General features: G+C 45.3%; 1 protein-coding gene across 5 annotated transcripts in view; it reads right to left on the bottom strand.

The window, feature by feature from the left end:
* Positions 1 to 18,312, bottom strand: part of FUBP3 (far upstream element binding protein 3) — a 49,240-nt gene extending 30,928 nt beyond the window's left edge. For 4 of the 5 annotated variants that reach the window (XM_058524298.1, XM_058524301.1, XM_058524302.1 and 1 more), the window contains exons 1-2: positions 18,198 to 18,312; positions 6,337 to 6,442 (exon numbers count right to left, since the gene is read on the bottom strand). In XM_058524298.1, coding sequence (XP_058380281.1) covers positions 6,337 to 6,442; positions 18,198 to 18,281 — 190 coding nt within the window. In that variant the 5' untranslated portion in view covers positions 18,282 to 18,312. Of the gene's footprint in view, positions 1 to 6,336; positions 6,443 to 16,551; positions 17,322 to 18,197 lie in introns of those variants that run through there. The other variant, XM_058524300.1, reaches the window with a different exon arrangement.
* Between the last annotated feature and the right edge of the window lie 2,692 nt (positions 18,313 to 21,004).

Raw genomic sequence — 21,004 nt, 5'->3', positions numbered from 1 at the left:
AGAAAGGTTAGGCAACCTGTCCAAAGTCACACAGCTAACAACTGGCAGAGCTGGGATTCAAACCCTAATTCGCCAGACTGTGGAGTCCGTATTTTCAAGCACATACTATTACAGCAGCTGAGACAGAGATCCAGGTTCAAGTCTTCCTTCTACCACTCTCCAGACATGTGTGTGATAAGGACAGGCTCCAGGATTCCTTTCAGCAGTGATCTTTCCTTATTCTGTACAGGCCCCTTCACCCCCCCTCCATCTCTAAACCCCAGCAATCACTGATCTATTCTCCATTAGAAAAATATATAAATGGGATGATACAATATGTAACCTTTCGGGACTGGCTTTTTTCACTAGGTATAATTCCCTGGAGATCCAACCAGGTTGTTGTATCAACAGTATGTTCCTTTTTTATCACTGAGTACTAGTCTACGGTGTGGATGTCCCAGTTTGTTAACCATTCACCTGCTGAAGGACATCTGGGCTGTTTTCAGTTTGGGGCTATTACAAACAAAGCTGCTAAGAAGATTTGTGCACAGGTTTTTGTGTGAACATAAGTTTTCTTTCTCAGGGTTAAATGCCCAGGAGTGTAACTGTGGCCTGAACGGGAAGTGCATGTTTAGTTTTCTAAGTTTCCTAGAAAGGCTGTACCATTAGGTGTGTTTTTAAAAGCTCCTTGGGTGGTTCTCACAACCAGCCAGGGTAGTAAGCCACTTTGGGTCACGTTTCCTAAAAGAATTTTGAAAAAACTATGAATCCCCTTTTAATTTGACATCTGAATTTTCCCCCTAGGTTAACAGCTGCGAAGGAGACAACAGGTACTGTATATGAGCTCCAGTTAGATCTCGTTGTAACATTGCTGCTGCAGATCTAGCTCCTTCATTTTTGTGGAGAATGTCTATTTTACTGAGCTGGCTAAGCCAATTGTCAACCCAATCAGTCATATCATACTTTGCCAGGAAAAAAAACTGTACTTCCTTTTTCCAGCTCACACGCATGTGTTAATATGCACGCACGTGACTACCACTCACTTCTGACTTGTACTCCTAAAACAGATGGACGGATGGAGAGGAAGAGGGGACTGCATGGGCCTTTGCCATGGGTTGTCACCTGGATAAAATCGAAACCAGATCCCGTCCCCTCAATATTTCTCACCAAGACTCTCATGCTTTGCTGCCATGAGATTCCCCACCCAGAATTCTGGACTCACCTTTTTAAGGCGTCTGAGGACTCTACCATCCCAGGTGATATACCAGCATAAACCAAAGAAGGGGAATGTGAAAAGGGACATGGGAAAGAGCACAGGCCTTCAGCCCAGACACAACTCTCAGAGCTCCATCGTAGGGAAGAAGGTGCACAGAATTGGAAGCAGTGGAAGGGGATTTCTTTAAACCTGTCCATGCCCACCCAACCCCTGGGAAGTCTTCACTCACCCCAGCCTGAAGACTACTGCTCAAGAACATCCCTCATGTACTTTACCTTCTTCGTAAAAGGCCAGTCTCTCCCTTCTAAATTGAGTTTTAGTCTTGGCTTTTCAATCCCCGTAGCACCCATTGTTACCCTCCATTCAGGGAAAGTATCAGCTCTCTGAGATTCATTTTCTCTCTTTCCAAAGTAGAGACTCTGGTAATTGCAGGCTCCTGCCTGAGGCGCTGTGAGCCACGGGCAGTGGTCCGGATGCCCAGGCCTTTCAGCAGCAAGAACCCTGGCCCTCACCACTACCTAGCACGGGCCCCTGTCCTCCCTCTTCCCTCTCTGAGAGTCTGGACTTTTAAAGATTCTTCCCCCTCACTCCTTTTTCCCCTTTGCTCTTTGCTCTACGCCACAAGTGCTGAAACAAAACTGGGAAAGGACCATAAAAATATTCTCTTCCAATCTTCCTGTAAATAATTCACTGCATAGTACACCCAAGAACTCTTTTTCCTCACCCTACAAGAACATCATCAAGATAACATTAGCAAGTGTGCTACTATATTAAAAAGTACTACATACACATCAAAGGTTCTGCTAGAAAAGGCAGGCACATTTTCAAAGTCACTTGTGTGCCCTCTGCACCCAGTAATGGCAGAACAGTGCTTTCTTCACCCAAAGTTCTGGTTTTGGATGCCACCCTTTAGAGAGGGCAGGGACAGTGAGGCCTGTTTGAGTCAGCTAAAAAAGTTCAAGGGGGCATGATTACCTAAGATTCTCCTGGGGCAGCAAACTGGAGAGGATGCTCTCCTTGCCCCTCAAAATACAGAGCGACGATAAGAAGAGCGACCTTCCCAACTGCCAACCAGCTCTGGGTTAAACATTAGAAACCGTTTGCTTTCTCAGGCAGTCAGATAGTGGAACCTGAGACAGGGAGATCTGTTTAAGGAACGGGGTTGGGGGTGGGGGGTGGGGGGTGGGACCTCTGTGCACCGCCCTGACTGAAGATTAAGAAAAGTGTTAATCATTTGACAAGGCTGATTTTAGACCAGAGGCTGGCAAACTACACCTGAGGGCCAGCTGCCTGTTTCTGTAAACGACAAGTTATTGGAACACAGCCATACTCACTTGTTTACACGTTGTTGATGCTGCCGTCAAACTCCAATGGCAGAGCTGAGTAGGCTGGACAGAGACCACACGGCCTGAAAGCCTAAAATATTTACGATGTGGTCCTTTAAGAAAAAGCTTGCCAACACCTGATTTAGATTAATTTTAAATTTGTTCTAAACCATTTAGCTACTACTATTCTCTTAAATTTGGAGCTGACTTTTTGCGAGATTTTCTAAACGCTAATTGTAGGATATGAAGAGGGAGAACTTTGGCACCCACCATTTATTCACTCACTACACAGGGTAGGTAGAGAAATAAGGAACCATCCCTATGATAACAGCACACAGACTCGAGCAGGAGAGGGACACCATGTACCCTGGTATCTGCAGAATAAAGCAGGAGAGATATGTGCCCGAAGAAGGGGACAAAGGAACCGCTTCAGAAGTTCAGAGCAGAATGGGATTTATTATTCCCTGGTGAGGTGGGCGTGTGAAAAAGGGAGGAAGGGGGAGGGAGGAAGGAGAAAAGGGGACCACAGAAGATAAAGAGGCTAGGTGGCACCCGAGCAGGCACTGAAGAAAGTCAAAAGATGAAGATGAGGACAAGTTTCTAGAAGGAAGTCGTATCCATCAATTCTGAGACCTCAGACCTGCAGGAGTTAGCCAGGTAGAGAGCTGGGATGGGGGACGTGTTTCTGGAAGAGCAAAGAGAAGAAACAGATGACCAGACTGTGGCAGAGTGCAGAAGGGGGAAGCGAGAGCAGGAAGAGGTAGGCAACGCCAGGTGAAGAACGGCTGGACCGCCCTGGTTACTGGAAGCTGCTACAGGTCTCAGAGCAGAGGAGTGGATCCGGTCAGACTGGCTCCACAAGAGGCTCCAGCTGCAGCATGAAGTCCTGGACGGAAAAGCCGTCACACCCGAGCCCGGCACGGAGCTGCCCCAGTTGGTAGGGTGCACCTCAAAGACTGTTAGAAGGCATAGGTGCCAAGACTGAAGATGCTGATGGTTAACACGACCTGACCCCGAGCCGGAGAGCAGCGAGTGGACGGACTGCTCTTCCCAGGTCGGGGAACCAAGGCAGCCTCTGAAAGCTGAGCCCAAAACACCTCTTGCTAGGTTCCAGGCGGGCTCACGAACCGGCAGTCTGACTGACGGCTCAAAACTGCCTTGGAACACAAAATACTCAAAGCCCCTGCTACATCAGGAACAAATCTGTTCCCTTGTTTTACTGCTTAGCATTTTTAATCCTCCCATTTATACACTTTTTTGCAAATCTCAATGACCTGAATAAACTTGACGTTAAGGTTCTTTCTGGTTGACTTAAGAGTTGAAGTACTTTTAAATAGACCCAAATAACACTTCCAAAAACTTCCAGGGGACTGAACTTTAACCTCCCAAAGGTTAAAGAACCTGACTTCACAGGGAAGTTAGAAAGTTCATATTGCTAAAGAAGTGATCTGGCGAACTTCTGTCAAAAAAACCTAAGCCAAAGCAAACAAACAAAAAACCGCAAAGCCTTTGGAAATCTTTGGAAATCTCAGAATTCCTGCTTGTTGCTTGTCTACTTTTCTAAATTTTCATCTCACAAACAGCAAGACTGTGACACTTAGAAAGCTGTCGGGTATACAGAACATCACTTCTCTTGACGGGATCTGTTTATTCACATACTTATTCAAGAGAACAGAGCAGGCTCAGCGACCTGATCCCCATCAGAAGACAACTGACAAACGAGGCCCCAAATGCCCAGGGTTCTCGCTAAGCTCAACAGCAAATCTCAGAGTCTACATGTGGAGACCAGTTTGGAGAAAAACAAACAATTTGTGTAATTCTGTTATTTAAACGGTGCTCAACAGAAGAGAGGATTAACTTCATCAAACGGTAATACAGAATATAAAAAGCTTGAGGGAAATTTCTTGTTCTTCAAATACAGTCTGTTGTTGTTACGAAACATGGGGGACCTGGCAGGACACAGAAAGGTTCTTTCTCAGTTCTTTTCCACTACAAGCAGGCTTAATATTTAGGGGGAGGAAAACGAGAAACCACGTTCATTTTCTGATTACAAGGACTGAGTCCCCAGAAGGCAGACATGCAAAAAATTACAGCTCTCAAAAAAGAGATGAAAATACACAATATAACAATGAACTGGAGTTTCAAGTGAGATTCTGAACTTACTGGTGACTTACTAGCTACATCTGCCGGCTCCCTAGGTCTCTTTATCAATAAGTTCAGAGCCTTTTACTAACTTCTTTAAAATGGGTGTGCAAAGGATTAATGGGAGAAAAAGTCTGTAAAACGCCCGAGGCCCCATTTGCAGATATTCAGGAGTTCCTTACGCAAAGGACACAGTGAACACCTAGTCCCTGCGTGCACAAGTTTTACACTTCAACTCCATGCCGTGGGTGAAAACAAGGCTGGTAGTTGTGAAACGTATTGATCTTCATTTCTGGAAACAGTGGGCCAGACTGTCCATTAACGAGATACGTGCTCAGAGCCAGACAGTTTACTGCTATTTTTATATGGATGTCCCATAAGAGGAACCGTGGCATGACTGCCTTGAAAAGGTAAAAAGGTTCCTTCACATCACAGCCTTTCACTAAGACGAAAATGCAGATAACACAATCAGTCATATTTGGTCTAAGAAATCACTCACACCAGTGAAATATAAAAAGATCACAGGGTACCATTTTGGAGCAGCAGTTTAAATGGTCACATTACTTCTAATGGCCCTGGGGTAGATTCTCCATGTGTGTGATCATAAACATAAACAGTTTTTTTAAAGAGACAAGAAGTTTTACACCCAAACGAGTGCTGTTCCTTTAAAATCTTCAGTGTGAATCTATACAATTATGCCAAAAAGGTTCCGCATCTAAAAACAATGGTGATCTCTTTTAGAATGCCCAAAGAGACCAGAGAAATCAGTCACGCTGAATTACATTTTTCCTATGTACATAAAAACACGCATTTTTTTGGAAAAGGAGATTGCACAATATATACTGTTGTACACCTTGATTTTTTTCACTTAATATTACAGAAATATGTACATACATACATGGTTGGGTGCATATGCAGACTGACAGAAGGACAGAAAGACAGACACTGGCCTGCCCACTACATGCATATTCATATACAATCGAGTATATTTCAGAATCCCTTTTATAGTCATACTTTGCAGGAGACAAAATATGATAAAGGAAGTCCAAGTTCTCTGCAGAAACACATCTGATAGATACTGTTTGCCAAGGTGCTGATGATAGGCACCTCTAAGTGGTCTCAAATTTGGGGAGGGATGGAATAGGATATATAAACAAGCCAAAAAAATAGCAAACAAATTAATGAATGAAAGAAAAATGGATGCTTCTAGAAAGTGCTTGTCATAAATGGGTATGGTGAAAAACCCAGCAGACAGACTGCAGAAAGGTCACCACCCCCCTTCCCTGTCTTTAAGGTCAAGATGTGGCCAAAGCTTCCTCAGAGCCACGCAGCAAATCTTAGCTTTACTTTGGAAAAAAATGGGAACTTCGATTCCCACCTGTGCACTGGAATAACAGAGGGCTAAATCAAACAAAACTCTCAAATTGGTCCAATTATTTCCAAGCTGATGCTCAACGGCCAAGTCTTTACCTTATAGCCCAGCTGAAAAGATTCCTGTATTATTAAGGCAAATATGAACTCAAATGCTGGAGAACTGCTGAGGAAAATCATCCTAAATACTTCCCCTCAACCAAAAGTGACACCAGAGAGCGCCTGTAAGACAATGGCCGACACAGACTCCAACTTAACTGGCAGGTTCATCACCAGCTGAAAGGCAAAATTACAGCAACTTACCTCCATCATCCAAGGGCCGTTTTTGTACTCCATATCCATACACTGAGGGGTCCACTAGAGGTGTAGAATTATTCAAGTGAGGAATTGAATCAATTTTAGCAGCAATCTACAGAGAGAATCACATTTAAACACTCAGTAACAACTCATGGCTCTATGTGAGGGAGAAAGACAAAAGTCCTCTTTAAAGGGCCGTCATCCTATTTCTCCCCCTGACCTACATTAACACAAGGCAATGTTGTGACAGCACCAGCACTTTTGACCGGAAACTGAGTTTTCCTTTGGTCTTAATAATAATGGGTCTTTAGAAATAATACTTCCAAAAATTTGTCTTCTACAAGCAAATTAGTATTTTTAAGTTATCACTTAGTATACAAGAATACTGCATTTTAAGGAAAAAAGCAGGCCAACGATATGAAGAACTTTGTTCAAAAGGTTTTATCACAGGATTCCCTTAAGAAATACATTCCCCAACAACACTGAAAAGGCTGTGTTTGCTCAAATGTTACAACTCTTTAGGAAAACAGCCATCCTATCAACTTCAACATCTGTAAAGTGAGCTGTGACCCACAGAGATATAAAACAATAAGATGCTCTTCACTGGAAGTCTACACAGCAGGGGGATGACCGTCCGTCTGGACTATTTCGGCAGGATTCCTGCACTGGCGAAAGCGAAGTAATTTCTGAGAGCTTTTTCAACTCGTAATATTTATTAGCAGTTAAAGAACAGAATATAACTATTACAATTTTTTTCCCCAGAAACATGCTATCTGGAACTTACTTACTTTGTTCTCATTAGGAAATTAAATGTGCTCTTCATAATAAATCAACTCTTTCATTTAATCAAAGGCATATTTACAGCGACTGCTCGTGATGCTAGCCCCTGAGTGAAGTTGAACGAGCAGGCTGGATTACGCAGCCGCTAGCACAGCCGTCCCATAGAGCAAAGTCTATCATGGTAGTTCTCTGAGCTTGTCCAAATGTGCCCAGCAGTCTGAGACTTTCTGGGACCAACATAAAGATAAATTACCTTAAACAACCAAAGACAATCATGATACCGACAACACAAGGCAGGATTTAAATGTCGGGTATCCTGGGGTCAGGTCTCAGCCCCTTCCACTTACTAGTTTTGTGACGTTGGGCAAGTCGCTTTCCTCTCTGCATAAGATCCTCTGGGTATAATACCATACGCTTCTCAGTTTTTGAAAAGATAACAGACTCTGAACACAGAGGGGCTCTGTGAACTAGAAAGCCCTTCACAGGTAGCAGGGCTTTAAACAAGGCAATTCACCCACAAATGCTGAGCACCTACTACGTGTTGGGCTCCGTTCTAGGCACTGGGGTTCCTGTGATGACCAAGAACAACCAGGCCCCTGCTCTCTGAGACTCAGCAGCTGGTGGGGAGTCAGAGGTAAACAAGTCAGTCAGTCAACTGATCTTTTCAGCTGGTGATACGCTTGATGCTAATAAGAGCAGATAATGACACACAGTGCTTAGGAGAACCACTTTAAACGGGGGATCCAGGAAGGCCACTGTGAGGCAACATGTGATCTGAGACCTCAATGATGAGGAGAAGCTGGCTATACAAAAATCTGAGGAAGAGCGTTCCAGGCAGAGGGAACAGCCTGTACAAAGGCCCTGAGGCAGGAGCAAGCTTGGTAGGTATGAGCCTGGAAGACAGAAGTTAATGTCCCCAGAGTAGAAGGAACTAGATGTGTTCCAAGAGGTTGGCAAGAGCCAGTTCACACAGGGTCTTACGTGTCAGGGTAAGGGATTAGATTTTACAGGAAGGGTGATGGGAAGCTACTAAAAGTTGTAGTAAGGGGAGTAACATGCTGATTTTTGTTTTTAAAAGATCCCCCTGACAAAGAAAATAGATTCTAAGGGGAAAAGAATAGGAAGACCATTTAGCAGATATGCTAGGCCAAGGGTCAGCAAACTATGGCTGGTGAACCACCTGCTTTGGTAAATAAAGTTTTATCAGAACACAGCCACACGCATTTGTCTTGGTTGAGGAGTTGCAGAGACCTCAGGGTGTGCAAAGCGTATACAGATCATTTCCTATCTGGACCTTTAAAGAGAAAGTTTGCCGACCCCTGCCTAGGCTAGAGATGATGGCAGCCTGGACAGCTGCTTGTTTAAAAACATTATTTTAAGTAAATAATTAAAATACAAAGACAGACTGCTGATAGAAACTCATCTCCTACATCTAAGTCTCAGGGCAAGCGGCCATCTGCTCTAAAACAAGACACTGTACAAATCTTGCCTAAGAGCATTCTACCACTGACTTGCAATCCTGCTCTCCACACTTGTTGTGGATAAGCTTGTGGAGGCTGGCTACTCATTTACGATGCACAAGCCGCCTTTAAGGAACCAGCTGCTCAAGCAGGTGCGCTGAAAGGTGAGGACACTGCAGTGCCTTGCGCCCCACGGAGACCCTCTCACCTGCCACAAGACACTGAGCAGGACATGGCTGACAGGGTTTTCAAGACCACTGACCTAGTTTTTTAAAGACTGACCAAAATGTTCCCAGTAGACAGTGAAGATGACCCCAAAACACAAAAGAATGGGGTACACAGGCTTATGATTTCAGTAGACTCCCTCGACAGTGTGCATGTCAAGTCACCCTCAAAGCCAGGCCCCTACACCTAAGCTCTCCACAAGAGGCACTCGCCCTGCTCCCTTCTGACGATGCCTCTCAGCTTCCAGATCTTTTTCTTTCCTTCCAAAGTAGCTAAAATGTTATTCCTGAGACTTGGCCTTCCTTATAATTTATAAACTATGCTTTATAAGTTGCTGGCATGTCATTTTTTCCCAAAGCCAGTATGCTAAAAGTGTTATAATAGTTTCCTGTTCCTAATTTTGACTGAATCAATGAGCATCCTTCTAAAATGTGACTGAGGCTTTCAGACTTGTTCTTAAGTCATGTTTGCTTCAGTTATCTATAATTTGGGAAATGTCCACTAAGAGAGAAGCAGTATAGAATAATGGTTATGAGGCGTAGCTCTGAAGTTAACAGGCTGCATTTGAACCCTGGCTAAACAAACGTTAGATATTTTAACATTGTGATATACAATTATATCATAATTTACGTGGATATTACATTATAGGCTACAATATACTGTAAAGAAACAATATATTTCTTTATTCATACAAATGTAACCTTGTTCCAAGAAATAATTTTAAATGTCTACTAAAATAATGAGTTAAAATTTAATGAGTGTTTACTATGTGCTAGGCACTCTACTAAGAGCATTTTAAAGATGCTATCTCATTTGTTCCTCATGATGATTCTCTAGGAGTTTGGTATTATTATTTCCACTTTAAGACAAGGAAAAGTGAGGCTCAGAGAAGCTAAGTGAGCTGCCCAAAGTCACACAACTTATAAGCAGTAGAAACAGTTATTTAAGCCCACGTCTGCCTGACTTGAGTCTATGCTATTCACCACAGCACTAAGCCACCTCCCACTCCTCCTCCGGATACTTTCTTAAATTTGTCACTTCTCGAGGACTTAAAACCTAATGATTTCCAGTACAGAGAGCTCAAGCAATTCCTCATATTGTAACTGATCATTCTGAACAGTAGCTGCTTAAGGGAAGTGCGGTACATTCTCAGTTAATAATGGTGTAGGTCAGAAAAACAGAGTCACTGAGGCCAGGATATTCCAACAAAACCAAGGCCACTCCAGTCCTTATCTGAAAGCATGACCTTGAGACTCTGCTACTGATTTTCTACCACTTGAGTCACTTTTCCCCCCTTTTTGGGGGGAGGTGGGGAGGAGAACGGGCTATCTCACTACCTGTGCTATTTTAAGCACAGTAAGAGATGAAATATAAATCAACGTCATAGACACTGAACCTTCATTGCCAGTAGTTAGTGGAAACTCAGAGGAAGGGAGCACTGGACCAGGAGTCAGACAAGAGTCCTGGTTTTCCAGCCAGCTCTTCCAGTGTGTGACCTTTGGCAAGACCTCAGTGGCCTTGTTCCTTGGTGTACTCATCTGTAAAATGCAGGCACGGACTAAGCCAGTGTTTTCCAAACAGGAGTATACAAGATGATTTCAGGAGATGCATGGATGAATATTTTAAAACATACACAGACATATATATATATTTCCTACAGTTACCTCCTATGCATGGCAAAGTTTTTCACTTATGATAGTGATTTAGTTTCCTTTTTAAATATAGTCTAAATAAACCTAAATTGCAGAATGATTTAAAAACATTAAGCAAATAGAATATTAAGGGTTCACTGACATGGCAAAAATCATAAAGGTCATCACAAATCACTAATGTCAGGAAACGTGGCAATTAATTATTCCCAGTGCACATTTTTAGGACTAAAATTCTGAGGACAGGTTTAATAAACAAAGTAGCTCACCTTATAAATCCAAACAGTAAGCTCTGAAAATCCCCACAACTTTACACTAATTAGAACTTTACACTAAATATTAAAAGGCACAGCCACCTGAACGCCAGCAAGTCACCCACACAGTGTCCACGCTATTAAACACAGCTACTGTCAATCCTCACGGATCCAGCAAGCAGAGGGGAAAGCTCACGCCACCACCGAGGGAGCAGGAACCCAACTTGCTTCCCCAGAACCTCTGCCCTTCAGTCACCCAGAGGGGCCCTGCCTGGGCTCTGGAGAATGCCCCGCTGCACTGACAGTCTCTGCTCCCCACAGCAGGAAGAAAGAGCATGTGGCCGGAGCAGTCGAGCCTAGCGGCTAAGTCCAAGTCCCAGAGGGCAGGGTATGGAGTCATGATGCACAGTGGCGAGTCCCAGCTCTCCATCCCACTACCTACCTGGCTGCAATGAAGACAGGAGGACATCAAACTTACTGCACCCTTGCTAAGGGCCTGAGGGTGCCCTCACTCAATCTTCACAGCGACCTTAGAAAGGAGCAGCTACTAGTCTCATCACTGTGGGATATGGAGCCAGTCTGCCTGAAATTGAACCCAAGGGGATAACGAGATAACAATGTAAAGCACCCAGAACAATGCCAGGCACACGGTAAGGAACAAGAAATCCTGACTATTTTAACCTTTTATTGAATAATAATAGTAATAATAATGATACAGAAAAGTACATGGATAGGTTTACAGCTTGTCGAATCTACACACACTAAAATCCCTGTGCAACTAGCATCCAGATCAAGAAACAGAACATTACCAGCACCTCAGAAGACTGCCTCATGCTCCCTTCAGGCACTACCCACCTCCCACCCCCACCTCCCAAGGGTAACCTAATTTCTAATATTAGCTATTAAAAAAAAACAAAACAAAACTATTACTACCATCGATGATCTCCAATTTACAGATGAGGAAACTGAGGCTTAAAGTCAGATAACTTGTCCAGAGTCACTAAGCCAGCAAGTGGCAGAATCAGAACGTGAACTCATTTAGTCAGAATCCAGTCTTAATAAGCACTTCACCACACCACCCTCTGGGGATTTTGTGACCACCAAAAGAGAGAACATATACGGGAGACCTTGCCTGGCATCCAGCAAAACACGGGCTCAATGAATGGTAGCTATTGTTGTTATCAGAGAGGGGGCCCCAGCTGATCCTGCCCTAGTTACTGGCATTAACCAAAACAAGGAATTCTATATGCCAATCAAACAAGATATCGGCTCTTCTTAGTAGCTTTTTCCTGACAACTTCATGCCACCCACAGCTAGGGAGAATTAAATACTCCCATATGTGTGTTTGCAAAGCACTTTATAAACTACCTCTGAATACTGTACCCTCACTGAGGAGGTTACTGGTTATACTGTCTCCCTACCAGAGGGAGCTCTTTGAAGAGTGGACCTGCAGACCTGTCTCAACCATCTTGGTATCCCTGGGACAAAGGTTCCTTAACTGGGAGCTCCAGGATTTAGATTTAGAGAATTCATGAACCTTCTGAAACTAAATACAAAACTATTTAAATATTTCTGAGGAGAGGTTCAAAGTTTTCAAGAGTCTTAAAAAGGTCCATGTTCCAAAAAAGTTAAAGAACAACCACCCCAATGCACAGCACAGTGCTCGACACACACAAGGTGCTCATTAAACGTTTGCTAAATTTAAAGTGGATATAAAGCAGCTCCTCCTGTAGGCGAAACGCCAAGACAACCAGCTGAGACTCTGAGCTGAAATACTGTCCCAGCTGGGATCCTCCCCTTTAGGGAAGGCCCTAAAGATGACGTGTCCATTGGTTTTCTCCCCTACTTTCCATCTAATTCCACCAGCACCCCTTCAATGCTTTGTTCAAAGATTCTGCTGCAGACGTCTCACTGAGATGGAAAACCACCCAACTACCTCTGTGAAGGAACTAAGTCCTTAGAACGCAGAACACATGGGTCCAAGAACTACTGCATATATTAACTATTTGTGTGCCTCTGAGAAAATTGCTTTATCTCCCTTTGGCTCATTATTTTCAAGTATAAGATGAGAATTATAATCCTTGTCCTGACTAATTCACCTGGCTGTTGTGAGGCTGTAATTCCACAAAAAGATAACACCAGCTGCAAACTTACTTATCTTTGCCCTGGCCCAGCATCCAGCAAGAGGCCTTGAGCTCGGCAGATCCTCAAATAAACAGCAGGTTATCCGAACCACATCACTGCTTTCAGTCTCAGTCTTGCAAGTGATTCGTTATCATCTGGAGTTAGGATATAAGTGCAGTTCACGCCTCCAAAAGAAGTAGTGGCTACTCTCTCCCAAGGGTCTTTACAAAAAACTCCAAATGCAAAACATTTTCAAGAGGGGTGATTCTTAACAGAGTAAAAGGATTGCACAGAAAAGCTGGGGAGAGGCGAGTTTGAATACACACCCAATATAACATATTAGAAAGCAAAAGAACAAAAACTCGTCCAGTTTTTTTTTTCAGATCCAGCTAGACGGAAGCTCTGACTGCGTGCTTGAAGTGACCACTGAGATGATCTAGCTCAACATTTCCTGAAGTCTGATGCACAGAACGTGATCTGGTTTTATGAAAAGAAGGTGTGAAGTAACATAACTTTAGGATATTTATAATGCATATGCCAAACCCTTGAAGCAGCTAACGCACAGAAACATATTAAAGGCTCTGAGAAGTCCTGCAATAAAGAAGCCAATTCACCTTTACTTAACCCTGTACTCCCCAAACTGATTTGCCCCTGAGCCCTTTTCCAAGGAAGCTCTATTAACAGCCTGTGGATCAAATGCTGGAAAGGCCCATCTGGCCCCAGGTCATGCAGCTACTTGCAGGAGACTCAGGTCTCCCAACCCTCCAATCAGAGCTCTTTCCACTAGAAATTCCAAATAAAAACCGAAGATGATAGGCTCACAATTTGGAAAAGGATCAGGAAAAAAAGCTGTCGAATTTTTGGGGGCAGTGCAATGAGCAGTGCAAAACAGCCAAGTGGTGGGAACGAAGGCAACGCAGCGAGTCAATGCCCTGTGCACAGGGGCAGCTCCTCCCCGGCCCCTGCCAAACACTGCCACACAGCATGCGGGAGCAGGGTGGCTGGAGCACTTCCAGAGAAGCTAGAAATCTCAGTTTTATGAAATCATTCTGTTTTTAAGTGTTTGGCACTATGGGTCAAACAAAGGATGCCTGCAGGCCCACTGTGAGCCTTCTCCAGCCTATGGGCCACCGATTTGAGAACTCTGGTCTAGGCAAATTTGTGTCTTTTGTAGACACATGAGACACACGGGCTATCAGATTTTAAAAGAAAGATAAAGACGTCTCAACTGAAAATGAGAAAAGCCTTAGAGGCACACAATGGAACACACTGTTCATTTACTATCTACTTTTCAGTACCAAACATGAAGTTCAGCGTTTCCATCAATGTGCAGTGACCCAGATGGGCTCAGTCACATCACCAAAACCCCTTAACAAGGACTCACTCTTCGCAGGGTACTCTACTAGGTCCCATCAAAACAAAGATACAGGGCCAGCCCTGATGGCCTAGTGGTTAAGTTCAGTGTGCTCTGCTTCCGTGGCCCAGGGTTTGGTTCCCAGGCACAGATCTACACTACTTGTCTGTCAGTGGCCATGCTGTGGTGGCAGCTCACATTTAAAAAAAAAAAGGGGGGGGGGGGCGGCCCCGTGGCTTAGCGGTTGAGTGCGCGCGCTCCGCTGCTGGCGGCCCGGGTTCGGATCCCAGGCGCGCACCGACGCACCACTTCTCCAGCCATGCTGAGGCTGCGTCCCACGTACAGCAACTAGAAGGATGTGCATCTATGACATGCAACTATCTACTGGGGCTTTGGGGGGTGGGGAGAGGAAGATTGGCAACAGATGTTAGCTCAGGGCGAATCTTCTTCACTAAAAAATAACAAAGATACAGGAGCAGCCCATAGGTTTCCTGCAGACGCTGGTTTTCTTCATGTTTGAGAAAGCTAAATGAATGTACACGCAGGAGTTAGTCCTTTGTGAAATGATGACGTGAGCTACTCAACCACTGGGCATATCTGACAGTCTCAGTGGAGTACACCTTAAATTGATTGAGCATTCAGCACACTTGATTTTGCCATGTGTCAGAAATATCATCTACTAAGTGAGCAAAGGCAGTGTCTCTCAAGGAGTACCCAATCGCCAATGAACACAGGCTTGCGCTGTCAATGGTAGAGGTACATGCTCTTAAAGGAAATTCAGTGCTTGTCTACGGCACACGTGCCAAATCACTTACTGCTCAGGCTCAAAGCGTGTACCAGCAGCACTGGGAAGCATTTTCTGGGGGACTGTGGAATTTTTGAGGCCCCACATTCACCAAAATTTCCCAAAAAAAGTGCTGGTAAAGAATAGGTTCTAGACCTAAAAATCTGTTAAAAGGTGACTTTCTACTGATTCTACAGCAGCTTATCACAATTATTTGGGTGCAGAATCACCATGATGCCCAGCTCCATGCGGCACCAATTACACTGCATTTATGTGAATAGAATACTCTGTCGTTACACAATGCAGAGGCACCCACTGGGTCTAGATCAAAATAGGAGCTTAAAGTCCTAAAAAGCATGAGCAGTTTGACAAGAGAACTTCTATTTAGGTGATGACTGGTCGAGTTTGTCCAGCTTGTGGAACACTGCTGGGAATCTCTAACAGGCGGTGGTGCCACACTGTCCTGTTAACACACAAATGCGTCCACTTAATGACAGATGCTACTAACACTATCAGCAGTGGGGTTTCTGGGAACATTTTTATATTTTTAGAAAAGCAAAACAGATTTGTATCTACTCATCCATCATCTCCACGAGGTCCCCTTGTAAGCCAGACAGACAGTCAGGGTAGAGGTGCAGTGTGGCCGTGGAACAGGATAACATATCCCGGCTTTGAGTCCACATCCCATCCTTATTAGGATCCTCCCCTCTCTATACAACTAGCTGAAGAAATACTTTATTTTTGCCAACCAGCCAATGACCTGGGAGAACTGGATATGATGTTTTTCCAACACCCAGCAGTTTTAGATCATCATCAATGGGACTGAATCAGATCACATTTCTACTTGTGTACTTCCCTACAGAATGGCTGTATTATCCGCTTGTACCAAACACTGTCAACTCACTGGACTTCACACTGCTGGGAAAAACTTTAAATTTTATATATCTTCAAAGCTTTCCTTTCAATCTAAGAATACCATTCTCAGAGTGAACTAACAGCAACAACGAGCTCACTTCGTTGGAAAGAGTCCCAAGGATATACAAGGAGGCTTCCAGATGCCACAAGGGAAGTTCGGTGGATTTGGTGCTAGACTCCACATACCAGACGTAATAGAATCTGCAGGTTCAAATCCCAGCAGAGTCAACACAGACTCTTTCATGATCTTCTAGATAAACTGAGCACCAGACAGTTTACTGCTCCCTGACAAACTTATGAGGGCCTTACAGACTGTTTATGAGGACACATAAGAGGGGGAAAGCTTTGCAATCATTCAAATAAAGAAATACACCGTCTTTTATTTCCAGTTACTGGGAGGAAAATCACATCTCTGCAACATGCTCTGTATACAGTGGAGAAGTAGAACCATCATCACCCAGATTCCCAAATAATATGAGATCCTTTGAAGTAAGCTTTACTATGAGTATACAATACTTCAGATTTCTAACTATTTCCATTCTTGCCCAGTGCAAATCTATAAATAAACCTAAAATTACCCACAAACCTGTTTTTTTCCTTTAGTTTTTAAAGGTCATCAAATCCTTGGAGATAGCGTCAACCTCTAGAGGATAATATTCAGAAGTAGTACACTTACAGCACTGTCTCCATTGGGCTTATTACTGCTCCAGTCAATGGTGCATTTCAGAGCTGGGAACATTTCCAATGAAGTTCTCTCTGCTAGTAGTAACCACCACTGCTGCAACAATCCACATTAGGTGAGCATTTAACAGAGGGTCTCCCTCCCTCTTGAGCAGGTTGTCCAAGAATACCAGTTCAACCACAGGCTCAAGAGAAGCAGAAAAGTCTTCTCAATGGTTCAAAATTCATTTTACGTTCAACTACAGGCCTTCTGCAAACTGAGGATCTGAGCTCTTTAGGGTAGTGACTATAATTCTTCCTGGATACAGAAGGCCAACAAGGTGATTGTCACACATCAGCACAGGGCGAAAGCCATTACATATTAGTAGCCAGTGAGAAACACGGTTCAGGACCCTGTACTGCAGAGGAGAGCAGTGTAACACGCTGGCAGGCAGAGTGGTGGAAGGGGAGCTGGACGGCATGTTCATCCATTACAGCCACTGGTTGGCTCTGAAGACTAAGTAAGATGGATACTCACTACTGTTTTGGTTGGCGCCTAGGCAGTAAGTAACAAGTCATCACATAAAATTTTAGGAGGAACCACAGGTTTAGAAAGTTCTGGGATCCAATATAACATCTATAGTCGCGTCAGTATTAAAATGAAAAGTCAGTATCTGGAAAACAGGTAGGGTTCCCTCCCCTGGAATACTGGAAAGAGATGTAAAGACCATATCTTCAAGCGATCGAGTGGTGACCTTCTTCTAATACAATCAGTCCTGCGGCTTTCTGTTAGGAATCAAGCAGTAATTCGTTATAGCCCAACCTTTAAAGTTTCAGTTAGTACGCCTACAATTAAATGGGAAGAGATGAGAAGAATAAGACACTTAGTAGAAGAAACTCAAGTGTCAGAGCTAACATGTCAGTAAGTTTTACACATAATTCAAGGACACGTTCTGTTCTAAGCACCACGCCAGAAGCCAAAGAGTATTTCTGGCAGGTCCTATACTCATTCTCCAGGGAAGCTTGCAACCTCTTAAAATTCAGTTTATCTAACTCGGACAAAATGCACGACATCGTCAGATGGCAAAGTGTCACCGCTGGAACGAGTGCATATCACATTCTCCCCGCGAGAGGAAAAGCTATTGCCCATAAGGAATTTCTACGTCTTGTGGACCACCCCCACCTATTTAACATCTCCCTCTCCCCCCCTCCAAAGAGCACCCTCGAAATATAGGAAGTCCAAAAAGGACGTTTTCCCAGTTTTCAGAAGCTACTGGGCCTCAGACTGCTGCCTCCTGTCTACACTCGGGTCCTCACCGTGAGCTCTGCAGCCCCCTCCCCGCTCCAACCTCTCAACCCCACGCTGGCTGCCCCGCGGGTCCAGCCGGGCGCGGGGGCGCGACGCGGCCAGGCGTCCTGGGCAAACCCTTTCCCAGCCGCTGCAGGCACCTGGGCGACCCGCCCGACGGGCTGGGCCTGGGCCTCGCGCCGGCGCCTCATCCCGCGGCTCCTCCCGCTGCAGGAGCCCCAAGGGACGGCGGAGCCCGGCTGAGGCGTCAGCCAGCCCGCCTCCCGCCCCCAGGCCCGACCCCTCCTCCCCCTCGGGCCCGGCCCGGCCCCGCCTCGGGCTCCCCTGCTCCCGCCAGCCGGCCGCGCCCGTACCTGCCGGACCCGGTGCAGGGCGTCCACGAAGCCCTCGGCCTTCATCCCCACCGGAGCGCTCTGGCCCTGCACCAGCTCCGCCATTACCGCCCCCGCCGCCGCCGCCGCTCGGCTCCCCCGCCCGGCCTCCCGCTCCGCTCGGGGACCCGTAGCCGGAAAGGGAAAGCCGCCCCACTTCCGGCGGAAGGGAAGCGGGACGCTGGACGCCGGGGGAGCCGCGTCTGCGGGGCGGGGTCCGGGCACGTGACTGCGGTCCGGCCGGAAGTGGTGGGCGGGGCCTCGGCCGGAGGCGGGACCGGCGCGGGAGGCCGGTGTCCGGTCTTGAGGGGCAGTTCGCGACCCGGCATTCCCAGACGCGACGTGGTCCGGGGGCGTCGATGATGTTGTGAGAGGCCCTGGAGCCTCGGGTGTGGCCCGAGGTGTCCGCTGTCGGCCTTCTGGAAACCCAGAGAAGAGCGACGTGGCTTTGCCAAGACAGCACACGGGCAGTCCTGGGTTACTAACAGCCTGACCCTGGCGGCCCTTCTAGAAATGGCCGTTGGTTTGGAATATTGGGACTGAGCGCCTTGACATGGCACCATGAGGACCCAGAGGGAGGCTGGAGGGCAAGGGACAGCACCACAAAATGTCGGTGCCCCAGCTTTGCAGGGAGTCCGGGCCCGAGTTCTTGCCCGGTAATCAGTTTGCACGAGGATGGGCTAACGCCACACCTGGGGTTGCTTGGCGACAGCGCTCAGGAAGGACGCTCCCCCTGGAAAGCCAGCATGGTGTCCTCTTACACATTCCTTCACGAACTCTGGGACTCCGGGGAAACAGGAAATACTGCAGGACCATCATTGCTTCCGTGCCTGCTGGGTCAAAACCATATTGCAAGAGGGCTTTTTGGAATGCCGAAGTAACTTTTTTTGAATGGTAATGACTAGGTATAGATGTATCAAAGCAAGAAAAGGAATCTTAGTGCTGGAACACACTTGAGCCTTTGAAGTGGATCTTACAAATGAGGAAACAAAACCCCCGGGAAAGAAACAAGGCTTAGGGGCTTCGACACAAATTTTGTTAGAGGCAGGTCCAAATCGGGGTGCCCATCTTTGGATTAACAAGATTGCCCCCATGATTAATATTTTCCAAGACCTGTGGTGCCAAGGAGTTGGATTTTAATGGAGAGTCGTGTTGTCAAGCCCATCTCGAAGTCGTGAAGGAGGATGAGGGCTAAGAAAGGGAAATGAAGAAGTAAAATCCAGTGTGACTTCTCTTGATGATCCTTGGGTGAGCGTGCTAGGAGAGCTTTGGGTTTGGGGAAGAAGTATGAAGAGTCACTGGCCAATAATCAAAGAGCAGTTCTTCATTTGTTAATGACTTCACTACTAGACTGTGAGTTCCTTTAGAGCAGAGACTGAGTCTTATTTTTCCCTGTGTCCCTAGAATGTGGCATATAGTAGATGTGAAGGGAGCTTTGGCACATAGTAGATGTAAAGGAACTTACTTTGAATTGAATGATGCCAAATTGGAATAATTCCTGGACTATGGTAAAATAAAAGAATTTGGCAATATTGAAGATTATCACATTCAGACAAAATGTTTCAACCCTTGTAGGAAAGCACGCGGTTGGCTGTGTTGCTATTACTGTTGAAGTGCTATGGTGAAGCAGGACCAACATACGCCCACACATCTATTTGTGGCCCAGCCTGGGTGCATTGAGTGTTTTAACTTAGCTATGCTTGTAAAAATCAAGGACATAGCATCAACCTTCAGGAACAGGGTGGTTCTACTGACCCAATGTGAGTGATACTTGTTTTGAATATTTTTTTTAAATCTGAGATGGGTATGTCGATTCATCCAAATTCCGGCAGGCTCTTCCTCTGAGTATAAGTAGTGAAAAACGGATTATTGGCTCACATATAAGGCACATTCCAAGGTTTGGTCCAAAGACTGCAGAATGCCAAAGTAGAAAGACAGGGTCTGGTTCTCCCTCTGTTACTGGTTGAATAACTTTTGGCAACTCACTTATTTCTGGGGGCACAGAAGAGGAAGATGACCCAGACCCAGTCAAGTGCACTGTTATGTGTTCTACACTCGCCCTGGACTTCATCATCTGAGCATTTATCAAAATTGCTTTTAAATCAGTGTAATTATTTGTTTATTGTCTGTCTTTCCCACTCAAGTAAAATGTCTACTGACACAGGCACTGCCTTTACCTGGTTCATTGCTCTCCCCAACACCTAGCACAATGCCTCGAATTTTGTTGGCTCTCAATGTTTGTGAAATGAGTGAATGAGAATGATTTTGCCCAAATTGGATAGGAAAAGATTCTCAGAGGGAAAAGAAAAATCCACCTATTCTGGTTGTGACTAGCTTTGCATATGAGACTGTCACCCAAATAAGCCATCCCACCCTGGGATTCGGAGGTACGTTACTCATGACATCAAAATGCCTCCTCCTTAGATATTACAAACTAGAAGCCACTCTCAAGTGAAATGGAATCAGTAAGCCAATCAGAAATGGCTTCGGTAACAATCTTCAAAATCTCAGTGCTTACAACAATAAAGGTCATTTCTCACATGATCATGAGCATTCATGCTGCGTGAATGTTGCTGGTGGGCTGTGCTTCGTGTCTTCACTTTTCAGCTAAAGCTGATAGAACAGCCTCTGTCCTCCACATTAAACATTATGGAGACAAAGAGAAAAGAGAGTGTGGCAGAGCATGAACTATCTTTTGAAGCTTCTGCCTCGAGTGACATGCATTACTTTTCCTCACATTTAACTGGCCAAAGGAAGCCAAGTGGTCGAGCATTGACCAAGTGGCAGAG

Source organism: Diceros bicornis, chromosome 28 (genome assembly GCF_020826845.1).
Source record: "Diceros bicornis minor isolate mBicDic1 chromosome 28, mDicBic1.mat.cur, whole genome shotgun sequence".
NCBI classification, from domain to species: domain Eukaryota; kingdom Metazoa; phylum Chordata; class Mammalia; order Perissodactyla; family Rhinocerotidae; genus Diceros; species Diceros bicornis.
This window is presented reverse-complemented; position numbering and strand designations above follow the sequence as displayed.